We start from the raw sequence: 15,514 nt of genomic DNA, 5'->3' as shown, positions 1-15,514 counted from the left end.
AGTGATGTCTTCCCTACCATAAAAATCCTTGTGTGCCTTTATAATCCAAACATATTAGATGACATATTAGAACAAATGACAATACTTGTCATTTGTTCTGCAACTATCCTTTAATATATTAAAATTTATTTCTTTATAAATAAAAATATATTTCAAGTATAAATAACTGGTTGAGTTTGCCATTTTATATAATTTGGAGAGTTTCTGAGGTCAAGAATTTAGAACCATGGAACTCAACACTGAAGAGCCACCAGTGAGGGCCAGCACATACCCAGAAGTTATTGTTTTGGGAATGGTCTGTCAATTTGGGGTCCGGGGTTTAGTGGATGTGCATGTGGAAGAAGGAGAAAGAGTAAAGAGTTTTGAACAGCTAGAGCCTTCTGTGATTGAGCAAAATAACAGCGTGTTTACTGGGCCTTTTACCTTAAGACCTTGGTGAGTTTCTTAGCCTAGATTCTCTAAAAATCAGAGCTTGAGGCAAAAAAGGAAATATTAAGGCTTTATTTGGGACATGCAAATAGAGGGCAGCAAAGGTGAGGAAAAAAGGGAACTGAGAGAAGGGAAATATGAAGCAAGGTGAGGTGATGCATTTTCACACTGGCTACCACTTCTTGAGAAACTTTAGAAGGCTGCCTCACAGATGCTTTAATCTGCTCTTGCCACCCTCCTTCAGACAAAGTAGGAGGAGGAATCTTGCTTTGGGTGAAAGAAAAAAAAAGAAAGTATTAAAGTATATCAAAGTAGAAGGAGCTGTGTCAAAGGCTGCTAATATAGTAGGTCAAGTGAGATGAAGATTAAGAACTGACCACTGGATTTAGCAATAAGGAAGTCGTCTGTGACACTAAGAGAGGAGTGTTGCTAGAGAAAATGAAGGCAACAGCCACACTGGAATGGAAGCAAGAGAGAACAGTAGGAGACAACTTAGAGATAGAAAGCATAGAAAACTCATTAAGGGTGCTTTGCTGAAGGCAGAAAGAAATGATTCAACAGCTGTAGGGAAAGACGGGGTCAAGAGAAGGCAGAAAGAGTTTTTTTCTGTAAGATGGATGTAATGGCAGCATGCTTGTGTTCCATGGTAATGACCTATAGAGTATGCAAAACTACATAGCAGGAGACCAAGGGTGAACTCTGAAACAAAGTCTTCAGGTCGGTGAGGGGATGGATCCAGGACAGCAGAGGATTGATCAGCCTTTGCTAGAACACAAACAGTTCATCAATAGGAACCAGACAGAAAGTAGAATACATGGATATAGAAGCAGCTGGGTGTGTTGAGGTAGTATTGAAATCTGATAGAAATTCCTTTCTGATTTCTCCAATTTTCTCTGAAGTTTTGAAAAGCAGGGGCATCAGCTGGGAGTGAAGAAAAGGAAAGGATGTACACTTGGATAGAGAAGAGAAGGTGTGAACAGACACCTGGGAAGAGGGAGAGTACAGAAATTATGAAATATAGAAAACTAACGATTTTCTTTTCTGGATTTTCCTTTTGTTTTGTTGCATTTCGTTTTTTTTCAAAGGTTTATCTGGTGATATGTTATGACCCTGGGGGAGGAAGAGCTGAGCTCTACATTTGGCTCAGTCTGTCATGGTGTTTCCCCATGGATCTCTTCTTTTTTCACTATATCTCTAACTGTTTTATCATTTTCATCAAATGACTTCTTAAATCAATTGCAGTAGTCATTTATAAAAGTCATTTGTATATAAACATTCCATTGTTTTCATACCTGTGTTTTAACTACAGTAAATATAACACTTGATATACAGAAAGTTAGTTCCAAATGTCTTTGATTGTTCAGCTGCCTTTATAAATCTCCCACTATAACTTATTTAAAAAACAGAATATTGTACATGTACTATCTAGAAATTAAAATTATTTACTCTTCCCCAACATTTAAATAATACATATTTAGAAAACACCATCCTAAGAGTTTTAATTCTATTAAGCTTCAATTTGAACTCCTGTATGACAATTTAACAGCAATGAAACTAGAATAGAGAGAATTTTTAATTACTTTAGGACAACAATGATATGGCTGTTTTTCCTGGATATTAAAAGTAGGTTCAGGGCCAGGTGCGATGGCTCACATCTGTAGTCCCAGCACTTGGGAGGCAGAGGCAGGAAGATCACTTGAGCCCAGGAGTTCAAGACTAGCCTGGGCAAAACTGCAAGATCCCATCTCTACAAAAACATTAAAAAATAATAATAAGCAGGTCCATTTGAAAGTGGAATCAACCAGGAAGGTTATCTTCTTCTACTATAAGATGTATAAATATGGAAAAGACCTAAAGTTTTATTTCATTTTCTTGATATATATCAGTAATTAATCTCTGTCCTGGAGATTTTGAAGCTAACTTTCATAGTGTGCATGTTCTCGTCCAAAGATGCTTGATTTATTTTATATGCTTAATATGATTTTAAGTGTCCTTTTTATTCTTTTCAGATAATTGACTATATTTTGTTTGTGTCCTCTCCAAAGGTTTTTACAAAAGCATAAATCAGAATATTCGGAGCTATATAAGTAATATACATGTTCTGATTTGTCTATTACATCCACTCTAACATACCTGCATCTTCTTTATCTCCTCCAAGTGTCAGAGATTTGCGCTGACTTTTCTTGTTCCTTGGAACTTGTTCTGGGTGTTCTCAGTTCTGACTCATTCTAAGTTATTTCCGTTTATTGAAATATTTTCAATATGTTTATTTCTGTTGGCTTCATCTTTTATTTCATCCTTCAGTTTTTTGTAAAAGCTAGTTTGCATTTTCCTGAAGATGGACGTTTTCATCCAGACTGGACTTTATTCCTACGGCAAGTCTTCATTCATATGATATAGTTTTAAAGTGATTTTGGCTTTATCCATTTGGTACTGATGGACTTTGACATATCTTCTAGTGACTGAATCCTTATTTTAACGTCAGACACAAATCATTATGAACATTTAGATTCCTTTTCCTTTCATTTTTTTTCTAATGAGTCCAGTTTAAACTGAAAGGGTTAGATCTTTCAGGTTTTTAATTAACTAACTGCCTTTAAATTTGGAGTTCTTGATAAATTGTTCTCAAGACTAGACTCAATAAGAAAAAAATCTGTAACTCTTCCTATACTTTTAAAATCAGTTTAACCTAACCAAAATCTTCACATTTTTTTCTACCTAGAACAGAACTTCTTATGGAAAACACATTTATCCCTATTTGGATAAAGTCAGCTTTTAACTATTAAAAAAATTCAGATATAACTGCACTTACCGCCATCTCCCATGTTAAGCCAGAGAGATCTGCTGTGAGTCTCATGTCTCCTGGTAACAGACATGGCCTCACTTAGCTTCTCCAGAACTTGTATACAGTAAAACTTTATAGCAGTAAGCAGGTACTCTGTAGCACCAGCTCTGCCTCAGGTTGCCAGGACCCATCTATTCTACAACACACTGTAGAGAACACTGTGGAGTATTCTGCTCAGAACCTAAACCAGTGCCTGGCAACCAAGAGAGACCAGCAGTGTGGGTGGCGATATGGGGGAATAGGCAGTGCTTCCCAAACGTTTTCGTTTCATAGCACACATAAGTTAGATGTATGAGGCTGACTTTCACCAGGGAAGATTGGCCACTGGGACTTTGTTCATCCAAGGCCACATCCAGCAATCCCAAAATCTGGGAGGATAGATGTATTTTTACACATGTGCTATTTGGGAATCACTGACAAAGACTGTCAGATGAAATGATGTGACTCAAAAGCTAAAGACTTTATTCAGTTGATGGGCATTGGGACCTCCTTACTGAAGCCAGATCAGTTTTTATAGGATAGAGGAAGTGGAGTACACATCCTCATTACCTTGTTTTGGCTAAGGCAACAGTTTTCTACTTTAAAATCTTAGTTGCGGGCTTATACCTGCTTTCATGCCCCTTTCATGTCAATAATCATCAGAACAGTATTTTTTTAGAATGATTTTTGCAAGCCTTGAGGTTTGTTAGTCAAAGTTCATTGGGTGGGGAGAGAGAGAAGAAGAAAGAAAGGAAAAGAGAAAGGAAGGGAGGAAGGAAAGAAAGAAGGAAAAAAAATAAAAGATTAAGAAAGGATAAGAAAAGAGGACAAAGGTAGAAAGCAATGGGGAAACTGGAAACTTCTGTCTTGTTTGTTTTCATTGTTTTAGAGTTTACATGCCCTCCTTTATGGTAAATATTTTCTTAATGTAAACATTTTTTTAGACCCATAGGTTCCAATACTTCAAAAAAGTTAAACAAAGTCCTCCCTTTGGCAACCTGTCCCTTCTTGTGTTTGGTCAGATCTCAAGTGTAGAAGAAGGAGAATAAAGGGTCTCGTAATCAACAAGGGCAGACAGCAAGATCTAGTAGAGTGTAAGAAACAAAACATACTGCTTCAGGTCCAATGCCCTATGCTCCTTTATTTCCTTAAAGGCATAGGGAGGTCCAGTGCTGGAAAGAGACCCAGAGAGATATATAGATACTGCTACAATAACAGTAATGGAGAGAAACAAAGCAGTAGAGAGACAAAAAGAGACAGAGAAGCAGAGAAACAAAGAGAAACAGATGAAGAGCATATGGATAAAGGCAGAGATCCATGGAGAAACAGATTTGGAGACATAGGGAGAGAATCTCAGAGAAAGCCAAGAGAGTCTCTCCTGCTTAAACAGCTGCAGTGCTCCTCTGTTGCCCTTAAAGTCCAAATATAACACCTTGACCCACAAGACCACACCAACCTCTCCAGGCTCAGTTAATAATACTGTCCCCCTGATTGGCACCCTATAGTCAAAACAGTTTCTTAGTGTCTCTAAGTCACCACTGCCTTCGACATATTTTCTTGCATACACTAAGAGATCAATAAATATATTTTGAATGAATGACATACTATCTTGAAGTTGATGAGAAGGCATCGAAGGATGACTACTTTCTTCTCTCTGCCCCAGGCTACAATCTACATGGAATATGCATACTCTGACAGTACAAGCATAGAATCAAAACCCAGGTCTCTGATCCACAGAAACTTCACTGCTGTCTACCCCTAAGTAGAATCCTGCTATCCTTACCCACATCTTTGTTAAAGAGGCCAGCCTCTTTCCCTGCCCACCACCTCTCCCCTCCCCTACCCAATGCAGCCACGTCCATGTTCATACAGAAGTTAAGGTGCGTATGTAAGGGGTAAAGGTCAGTAGCCTGACTGAGAAGCCAGTATGTATCTGTTAAGAAATTAGAAATTAGTTTTCTGTCTGTTAATAAATTAGTATCTAAGTTAAGAAATCAGATCTCACCAACAGTGTAAAAGCTGTATCCTATTTCTCCAAAGCCTTGCTAGCATCTATTGTTTCTTGACTTTTTAATAATGGCCATTCTGACTGGTGTGAGATGTTATTTCACTGTGGTTTTGATTTGCACTTCTCTAATAATCAGTGATGTTCCTTGTAGATGCTTGATATTAGACCTTTGTCAGATGGATAGATTGCAAAAATTTTCTCCCTTTCTATAGGTTGTCTGAGTTCAACCATTGTGGAAGACAGTGTGGCAATTCCTCAAAGACCTAGAACCAGAAATACCATTTGACCCAACAATCCCATTACTGGGTTTACACCCAAAGGAATATAAATCATTCTATTATAAAGATACATGCACACATATGAACTTTGCAGCACTATACACAATAGCAAAGGCATGGAATCAACCCCAATGCCCATCAATGATAGACTGGATAAAGAAAATGTGGTACATATATACCATGGAATACTATGCAGCCATGAAAAGGAACAAGATCATGTCCTTTGTAGGGACATGGATGGAGCTGGAAGCCATCATTCTCAGCAAACTAACACATGAACAGAAGAGCAAACACTACATGTTCTCATTTATAAGTGGGAACTGAACAATGAAAACACGTGGACACAGGGAGGGGAACAATACACACTGGGACCTGCCAGGAGTAGGTAGGGAGAGCATCAGAATAAATAGCTAATGCTTGTGGGGCTTAATACCTAGGTGGTGGGTTAATAGGTGCAGCAAACCACCATGGCACACATTTACCTATGTAACAATGTATCCTGGAACTTTAAATTACATTTTTAAAAAAGAAATTAGAGGCTGGTCGTGGTGGCTCATGCCTATAATCCCAGCACTTTGGGAGACTGAGGTGGGTAAATCACGAGGCCAGGAGTTCAAGACCAGCCTGGACAAGATAGTGAAATCCCGTCTCTACTAAAACTACAAAAATTAGCTGGATGCAGTGGCAGGCACCTGTAATCCCAGCTACTCAGGAGGCTGAGGCAGGAGAATTGCTTGAACCTAAGCAGCAGAAGTTGCAGTGAGCTGAGATGGCACCACTGCACTCCAGCCTGACTGACAGTGAGACTCCATCTCAAAAAAAAAAAAAGATCTCCAGAAACAACTCAGTTAGGTCACCTTAGGTTGCTCATGATCTCTTGGTCTACTACCAATTCTGTCAACTGCTCTTGATCTTAACTACAGACCCAACTCTGCTAATTGTTGGAGAGAAAAGCCTCATATCTTCCCAGGATCATTCAAATTTTCTATAATTTAGATACAAATCCAACCCCCAGAGAGTTGGTTCATGAGATCCATAAAGAAATGCAAACTAATTTTTAAAAGAAAAATATATAATCCATTGCTTATTGTAATCTGTAATAGCTAAACTGAAATTAAAAGAGAGTGCCAAAGCAGATCTTAATGCTAGACTAAGTTCAGATTTTGGTGAGTGTGAACTCAGACCACTAACCTCAAAACCACCCCAAACAGAAAAATTATGTTGGGCACAAGATAAATTATCTCTACGATCTCTGATCCAAGAGGGTAGTTAACATGAGAGAAGGTATATTAGTCCATTCTCATGCTGCTAATAAAGTCGTACCTGAGACTGGGTAATTTATAAAGGAAAGAAGTTTAATTGACTCACAGTTCCATAGGGCTTGGGAGGCCTCAGGAAACTTACAATTACGGCAGAAAAGGAAGCAAACATGTCCTTCTTCAGATGGCAGCAGAAGAGAGAAAAAGAGCAAAAGGGGAAAAACCCCTTACAAAACCATCAGATCTTGTGAGAACTCACTCACTATGATAAGAGCAGCAGCATGGGGGGGTAACCGCTCCTATGATTCAATTGCCTCTCACTGGGTCCCTACCAAGACACATTGGGATTATAGGAACTACAATTCAAGATTTGATTTAGGTGGGGACAAGAGAAAACCATATCATTCTGTCCCTGGCCCCTTCCAAATCTCATGTCCTCACATTTCAAAACACAATAATGCCCTTCCAACGAGTCCCTCAAAGCTTTAATTAATTCCACCATTAACTCAAAGTCCAAGTCCAAAGTCTCATCTGAGACAAGGCAAATCTCTTCTGTTTATAAACCTATAAAATCAAAAGCAAGTTAGTTACTTCCTAGATACAATGGAAGTACAGCACTGGGTAAATACACCCATTCCAGATGGGAGAAATTGGCCAAAACAAAGGGGTTGCAGGCCCCACACAAGTCTGAAATCCAGCAGGGCAGTCAATTCTCAAAACTCAAAAATGATCTCTTTTGACTCCATGTCTCAAATCTAGGTCAAGCTGATGCAAGAGGTGGGCTCCCATGGCCTTGGGCAACTCCATCCCTGTGGCTTTGCTCCCCTACTGGCTGCTTTCACAGGCTGGCATTGAGTGTCTGCAGCTTTTCCAGGCACACAGTGCAAACTGTCGGTGGATCTACCATTCTGGAGTCTGGAAGATGGTGACCACAGCTCCACCAGGCAGTGCCCCAGTGGGTACTCTGTAGGGGGGCTCCAACACCACATTTTTCTTCTGCACTACCCTAGCAGAGATTCTCCATAAGGGCTCTTGCCAACCCAGCAAACTTATTCCTGGACATCCAAGCATATCAGTACATCTTCTGAAATCTAGGTGGAGGTTCTTAAAGCTCAATTCTTGTCTTCTGCACACCCACAGGACCAACACCACGTGGAAGCTGCCAATGCTTGGGGCTTGCACTCTCTGAAGCAATCTGTACCTTGGCCTCTTTTAGCCAAGGATGGAGCTGAAGCAGCTGAGACACAGGGCACCATGCACCAAGGCTGCATGGAGCAGGGGGACCCTGGGCTTGGCCTAGGAAACCATTTCTCCCTCCTAGGCCTCTGGGCCTGTGATGGAAGGGGCTGCTGTGAAGACCTCTGACACGCCCTGGAGACATTTTCCCCATTGTCTTGGTGATTAACATTTGGTTCCTCCTTACTTATGCAAATTTCTGCAGCCTGCTTGAATTTCTCCTCTGAAAATGGGTTTTTCTTTTCTATCACATTGTCACTCTGTCTGAGCAGGAGTGAACTGAGGGGGAAGCACTTGCTAGACCAGTGTTGTTAGCTGCAGTGTGAAGCAACACAGTGGCTGAACCTAATGTTACTTCCAAAGTTGAAAAAGTTTGGTTGTAAATGGAGAACAGAAATAATAGCTAAGAGTAAAGCAATAAACAAATGGGTTTTGTAATGAGGGAAATCTAATATTACATCAATACTGTGAAAGAGTCTAAGAGCAAGAGATGGTATTGTTATAAGTTCCATGATGTTGATTATTTTATATGTTTTATCTACTATTATATAACTACCATCTAAAATGTAATAGGTATATAATAGGAAAGCCATAAATATCTATAAGATGAAAGAATAATTGGGTCTGATAAAAAGATAGCCATTTTGTTACAATAAGGCCTCAGAATGAAGAAAAATCATAAGTCTATTCCTGTAACTGAGGGCCCAGAATATCAAGGCTCAAATTGAGAAACTTGCACATACCCTCTTACCTTGGTAACAGCACCAGAGAGCAGTAACTGTGGACTTTGACATGGCAAACGCTTTGCATTGGATAGTGAAAGGCACATTACACGTCAACAATGGTGATGCTGAGACAGAGAGACAGAGCAATTAAAACCAAGACCTGCCAGATTACAGTATAGGGGTACATATAAGTTGCTCAAGAAGTTTCTGTCTCAAAACTTCAGAAATCTTCTCGGGACTGAAAGCACTGGTGAAGCTTGTAGGAAAATAGAACAAAAAAGGAATGAAATAAAAAGGCATGAAATGTACTACTTGGTATTTTATTTTGCAAATAATGTGTTTCTTGTGTTTCTCTCCCATTCAATTGCATTGTGTCCTTTTCAAGACAATAGCTATTAAGTATATTAATTTGTATACCATACTGTGTCTAAATCCACAATATGAAGAATTTAAGGCCCACTGAATGATTGATAAAGGGAACTGAAATCTCAACCTGAACAGAATGCAGATTTTTCTCTCCTACTTTTGGCTTGGGAGGTGTATCTCCAGCTTTTTGTGATGGGGTTGTTCTGTATTCTCAGGTTAAGCAACAGGTAAACATATGTTAACCTCATTAGTTATTCTGGGAATCCCAGGTCCTCCTCCCCAATCTTATTAGTGCTCCCTTTACCTCCTTGTTCCTTAGAGTATAGATGAGGGGATTAAGAGTTGGGGTTACCACAGTGTAGAAAAGAGTGAGAAATTTACCCCATTCATGAGCATAGTGATTTTTTGGTTGAAGGTAGACACCTGTGACAGTGCCATAAAAGAGAGAAACCACAAGAAGGTGAGAGGTGCAGGTGCTAAATGCTTTCTTCTGTCCCACAGCTGACTTAATCCTCAGCACAGCCTTAGCAATAGCACCGTAAGAGGAAAGGATAATGATCAAGGGCACCACCAGGAGGATAACACTGGCTGTAGACATCTGAATTTCATTGTAGGTAGTATCAGTACTGGAGAGCTGAATCAGAGCTGGGACTTCACAAACAACATCATCCACCATCCGATGGGAGCAGAAGGGTAACTGGAGGGTGGCAGGGGACTGGATCAGAGACTGGGCCAAGCCAGTCCCCCATGCCAGGATAGCCAGCTGCAGACAAAGTTTTGGGTGCATGATCATGGTATATTGCAGTGGATGACACACTGCCACATAACGATCCACAGACATGACAACAAGAAGGACACATTCCGTGGCCCCAAGCCACAAAAAAACATAGAGTTGAATGGCACAGCCAATGTAGCTGATGGTCTTTTCTGGGCCCCAGAAGTTAATCAACATCTGTGGAACACAGCTGCTGGTGAAACATAGGTCTACCAAGGAAAGGTTGGAAAGAAAGAAATACATAGGGATGTGGAGTTTTGGATCCTTCAAGGACACAAGAACTATGACCATATTTCCTGCAACAGTCAAAAAATAAAAAATAAAAATGACCCAAAAAAGTATCTTCTCCAAATGTGGCTTGTTAGAGAAGCCCAGAAGGATGAAATCACTGTGGCTGTCATTGCAAATTATAATCATAGCTACTGGGGCAAATACCTCTCTGGGGAATGTTTCAAAAGCAGTTGCTCAAAAGCCTGTGATGGTTCCAGTACAGACAGGAAGAAGGGTGGTATATGACTTGTTTGATTCCTCTCTACTCAAGGATAAGATTTTCACCAGCTGTATTTTGGGAAAGAATACAAGATTTAGTAAAGTGCTTTAATCTTTGATATTCATCATTCACTCTCTCTCTTCCTCTTTTACATCTTCCTCATACTTTGTCTCTGATTAAAATTGTTCATTATAAATATTATATAAAATATATGTAAGCACCAGCTAGTAAAAAATCACTTTGCTAAATATTAGATGTGTTCCATCTGTGCTGTCAAAGAGTATACATTTACCACATTTATTACATAGTTCTATTCACTGCATATTAGCTTTATAATTCTCTATTTCTTTTGTTCTCTTAGTTCTCTGTGACCTTGTATCTTGATTTATTTCACTGTTTGTCTCCCATCTTTCCTCTCTTTCCTTCCCCTTTTCTCTCCCTGGATATTCTCCCTTTATCTTCTCTTTTTTCTCTCTCATTCTCCTCTTCTCCATTCCTCCTTTTCACTCTGTCTCTTATTGATGAGCTTGAATTCTCCCTCAGTCACCTTTATGCTGTGTGATATTAGGAAAAGTGGTTAACATTTTTGTTCTTACCTTAGTTCTTTCCTTAGATATTCTATTTGGAAAACAAGTGAAATTAAAAACCTACATATGCTTGTTGGGGAAATTAAATGTGAAAATGGGGAAAATACTAAAAAGTGTTCTTCGCACAAAGTAACTGTTCAATGTAAGTTAGCAATAATTATCATGATGATGACACTGTTCAATAGATTGTTTCAGAAACCAAAATTTATTACCAAAGTTTTGCAGAGAGCATGAGTAAAAATAACACTTAGAAAAAAGAAACATTATATTTCTACATGATCTTCTTTGATGAAGAATGATAAAGTATATTAAAGAAAACCAAAAGCTTGAAATTAGATGAAAATATTTAAAATAATTAACAATAATAATTGTGTCAAATAGACCACTCAAGCCATAATTCTAAGGAAAATTATGACATAGTCTGATATTTACTATTATATCATCATACGTTGTGGTGAATTCTTAATCACACTTTAATGTAGTTTGAGCAACATGATGGTATATTATGCAATTACATATGTAAAATTTTTACATCAATATATGCTTTTGTTTTTACGAAGTTTGCTGGAGGCTATTTTCTGAATATCCTAGCCCTGTTGTCTCCTATCTTCCAACCATATTCTTACCCACCTATCATATGTCACATTTAACTTTATCAATACACTAGAAGCAAATTCATTTGAAGTTCTCTCAATCAGTAGTTCTCATGCTTAAAGGGTTTTAATCTACAGGTAAACCCACAAGTAAAATGTCACAGGGCATTAAGATGCACTGACCCTCATGGCTTAAATTTCACCATAATTTTACTCACATTTGTCTTTACTATGCTGTGCATTCTAGAACATCTATACATTCTCCTTTTTGTCTGTGTTTTGTGTGTTATTGTTCCTTTATTTTCTTTAGAATTTTTCAAATTAATGATGAAATGTTACCACTTTAGTTGTGAATTTGAGTTTGATATTATATTAGAGTAGAAGAGTAGTTTGATGTTTTAAAGAATCTGTCTTATAGATTTTTCCATGTCCAGAATCAACCTGCCTCTTATCCCATCCTTCGATTTTCATCCACTTCATAACCACTAACTACTGATTTCGTTTTTTGTCTATTCCGATTGCTTTTCCTTTCCCCATTTTCTTTCTTGTATATTATCACCTACAGGTCTCTACCTAGCTAGTTTTATATATGTATCCATCTGTATGTCTCATCTCTTCCAGTTCCTTTTAAATTACTAATCATTGAAGGAGATGCATTTTTTTTTCCTGGATCAACTATTTGTAAAAGGTCCTTGGTTAGGGGAGAGAGTCTTAGACTAGATGGTTTTTACTATGCAAAATTCAAGAATACTCTTAATCTCTGCTTCTCTTGAGATTATCTTCTTCCCGCAAATATAATTTTTCCTGTGATTTTATTTTAGTTGGCCTCCTCTGCTTTGCAGAACACTATCTGGGGGAGTTCATGGTAAAAGCCAGCACACCTCCATTCCTATGGTTATAAATGTAAAATACAGCATTTCTATCTCATCTTCTAAAGTAGGTGCCTCTAGTACCAATGTATCACACCTCCTCAGCCCAGCTCTAATTTCAGCAGAGCTGCAAGGGACAGTTGTGTGTGAACTCAGATTCGTCTCACACATACTGACAGTGACCTACCTCAAGTATGCTATATACAGCTTCCCTCGGCCCCAAGGCTTGTCTGACACCATGGGAGCCCATTTGGCTTATATACAAGTGCTGCCCAGAAGTACAAAATGCTTAATGACCCTAGGGGAATTCCTCCAACAATGAAGAATTTTAACTAGGAATAAATGGTCCAGCAGCTCTTCCTTCAGGCAAAAACATACTGTGTGCTTTTCAGAAGGTCTTTAGAGAACTGGACTCCCATTACACACAACCTGGCTAATGCATCCCTAAATTACCTTTCTTTCTTAAATGTTTAACTCTTCCTGTTCCCTCACTCGGTCTTCTTGTAATCACCTCCAAAATCACTTACTGGTACTTAATTCCTTATCTTAAGTTCTGCTTTCAGGAGGGATCTAAATTAAGAGAGTTGGTTCTGAAATGGACCAAGAAATGAGAGTTTTAGAAGAATATTCAGGAAATGAATTACTCATCAGTCAGATTGCAACAGGTCGTCCATTGTTGGGGGTAAATGGAATGCTAGCAACTCTTGGCATGCTTCAATATCACCATTACTCATAGTCTTACCTATTGTGGCTTGGGATGAGGTACAGGTAGAAGGAGGAGCATTGGCTTATATGGTCTTCTAGCCTCTGAAAGTTTTGGAGGTAAAAGTAATTAGATAATTGTCAAGTTGACTGGCTTTCGTTGATTGTTTTGGAAGTCTTGAAGAAAAAGAACAGCATAGTCAAGTAAGCCAACTATCAACCTAGGGCATTGGTGCACAACTGCTTGTTGAACATAGATTTCTGGGCCCCACGCTCAGAGTTTCTGATTCTGTAGGTCTGGGGCAAGGTCCAAGAATTTTAATTTCTAACAAGGTCCCAAGTGATGTTAATGATGATACAGGTTCACAAACTATAGTTTGAGGATCACTAACTTAATAAATGCTATGAAAAGAAAACTTTCATGACAGTATTTAAAGAGATTCGCATTTCCTACAGCCTTAGAGAAGGCTATTGAAAATCAGGCCCAGGACATAATTGTAAGGGTCATAGAGTCACAAAGGAGACAAAACGCACAGGCTCAGTAGACTTTTTATGCTAAAACCAGGGCCCTGGTAGGGAAGGAGTCAGACACTGAGAGCTTGATATCTGTACGTTGTACTCCAGAAACAGAAACTTTCAGATTTCTCTGAACCTGCCAAAGTGGCAGAAGCAGTGTTCCCCTTGCTAGAGGAAAGAAGCTCCTGCTTTCCTGGAAACCATGCATAGCATGTTTCTTTTAAGATGATAATCCGTCTCAATATCTTTCACTGCCTTCATCCAACAACTCCTACAAGAAAAAAAAAATAGCTTATTCTAAAATTTCATTGACTGGAATAACATGCATTATCAGTAATCCCTCTTAGAGGGGAAATAGAATGTAAACCCAGATTGGGAAAGTTTATAGTCATGGCAACTTTCTCCGATGACTTAGAAATTAAACTCCTGGAAAGAAATGCTGGATCCAGTTATAGTATACTGCAGCAATGTCTTACTGAAACTTTAACACAATGATATCCACAGTAACCAAAATAGAGTGGTTGTAATTTCCTTAACAGGCTATTGAGGTGTCAGAAGGATCAGAGTTAGTAACTCTAGAGTGCATTTATTAGGTACAAGCAGAGGACCTATCACCTAACTACACTTCACGTGATATCCCAGAGGACATTCCCTTTATAAAAAGAGTAGAAAATACACTAGTTAGAGAGGCAAAGTATCTTTCAGGGGCTTAATGCCCTCTGTAGACCATGGTTGACAATAGAAGATGCTTTCATGGAGCTGAGTTCCCTACTTTCAATATGAATGATACAATTTCATATAAACAGAGTCCAGATGGCAGCTTTCAACTTCCAGAAGCTATCTATACATAATGAACTGGCTTGAATCAACAACTGGAGGCTAGATAGATATACAGACAGCTAGAAAGTTGCTTGAGTTGTGTCCCTGGAAAAAAAAAAAAAAAAAAAAAGTGAAAGTTGGTGAAATGGAAGCTACAATGAAAAAATAATAATCTCTCACTCAGTTTTTTTATCAAAGCCAGGTCTCATACCTAGAGACTCTCAATTAAAGAGAAGGGCAAGTACCTTAACTTTGGAATGCCACTGCAAATAAATACAATAAATATTGTACCTAATATTTCTTCAAAGTGATCTGTGACCATTTACAGAGTAATTGCACAAGAAGAAAGATAAATATTGAGACTAAAAACTTTGGGACTGTTGAATATAGGGTCCTAGTTGACACAAATGTTGGGGCACATGCCATCATGACCTCTAGTTAGGGTAGGGACTTAGGAGAAGAGACAAATAATGTCCTGGCCTAAGTTCAATGAATAGTTAGTTCAGTGTGTCTGTAGACCTACCCTACGGTGGTTTCCCTAGTCCCCGGATATATCATGCAAATAGTTATACTTAAAAGCTGGAGCAAAAAACTCACTGAAGTTCTGATAGAATAAGAACCAAGGGAAAACCCATACAATTACTCTTCATAAGCCAAGATCAGAAGCAATACTCCTAGAAAAAATGCATAAATTAGTTCGACCTTTGAAATGTAAAGGATAAAGAGTAAAAGGTGACAGCTCCCATCTCCAAAAATCAGAGGTACTATGGCAGGTGAAAGTCCATTGAACACATAGGCCCAGAGCAAAAGAGGGATTTGGAACAAGTACAGGCTAGGTTGAGTGCTGCTGTGTTGGTGGGTCATACAACAAAGTGTGTATCTAGTGGTGCTAGAGGTATTCGTAAGGTAAAGACTTCACATACTGTCTCTGACAAGACAAAATAAGAACCACAGTGCAGACACTTGAGTTCTGGACTGGAGGAATGCCTTGTGCAAGAGAAAATTACTTGCACTGAAAAAGCAGCATGTCATCCAGTT

At 38.8% G+C, this 15,514-nt stretch overlaps 1 protein-coding gene across 1 annotated transcript; it reads right to left on the bottom strand.

Annotated features, from left to right (window-relative positions):
• Positions 1–9,372: 9,372 nt before the first annotated feature.
• Positions 9,373–10,317, bottom strand: LOC108528400 (olfactory receptor 2H2-like). Its single transcript, XM_017870202.1, has one exon. It carries the CDS (start codon positions 10,315–10,317, stop codon positions 9,373–9,375), a length of 945 nt encoding a protein of 314 aa, XP_017725691.1.
• Positions 10,318–15,514: the final 5,197 nt, after the last annotated feature.

Source organism: Rhinopithecus bieti, unplaced genomic scaffold (assembly GCF_001698545.2).
Source record: "Rhinopithecus bieti isolate Rb0 unplaced genomic scaffold, ASM169854v2 scaffold_5150, whole genome shotgun sequence".
Taxonomy (NCBI): Eukaryota; Metazoa; Chordata; class Mammalia; order Primates; family Cercopithecidae; genus Rhinopithecus; species Rhinopithecus bieti.
This window is presented reverse-complemented; position numbering and strand designations above follow the sequence as displayed.

What these genes read in the sequence shown, in the direction of transcription:
- LOC108528400 (XM_017870202.1), bottom strand. Translation starts at nt 10,317, where the DNA reads ATGATTATAATTTGCAATGACAGCCACAGTGATTTCATCCTTCTGGGC.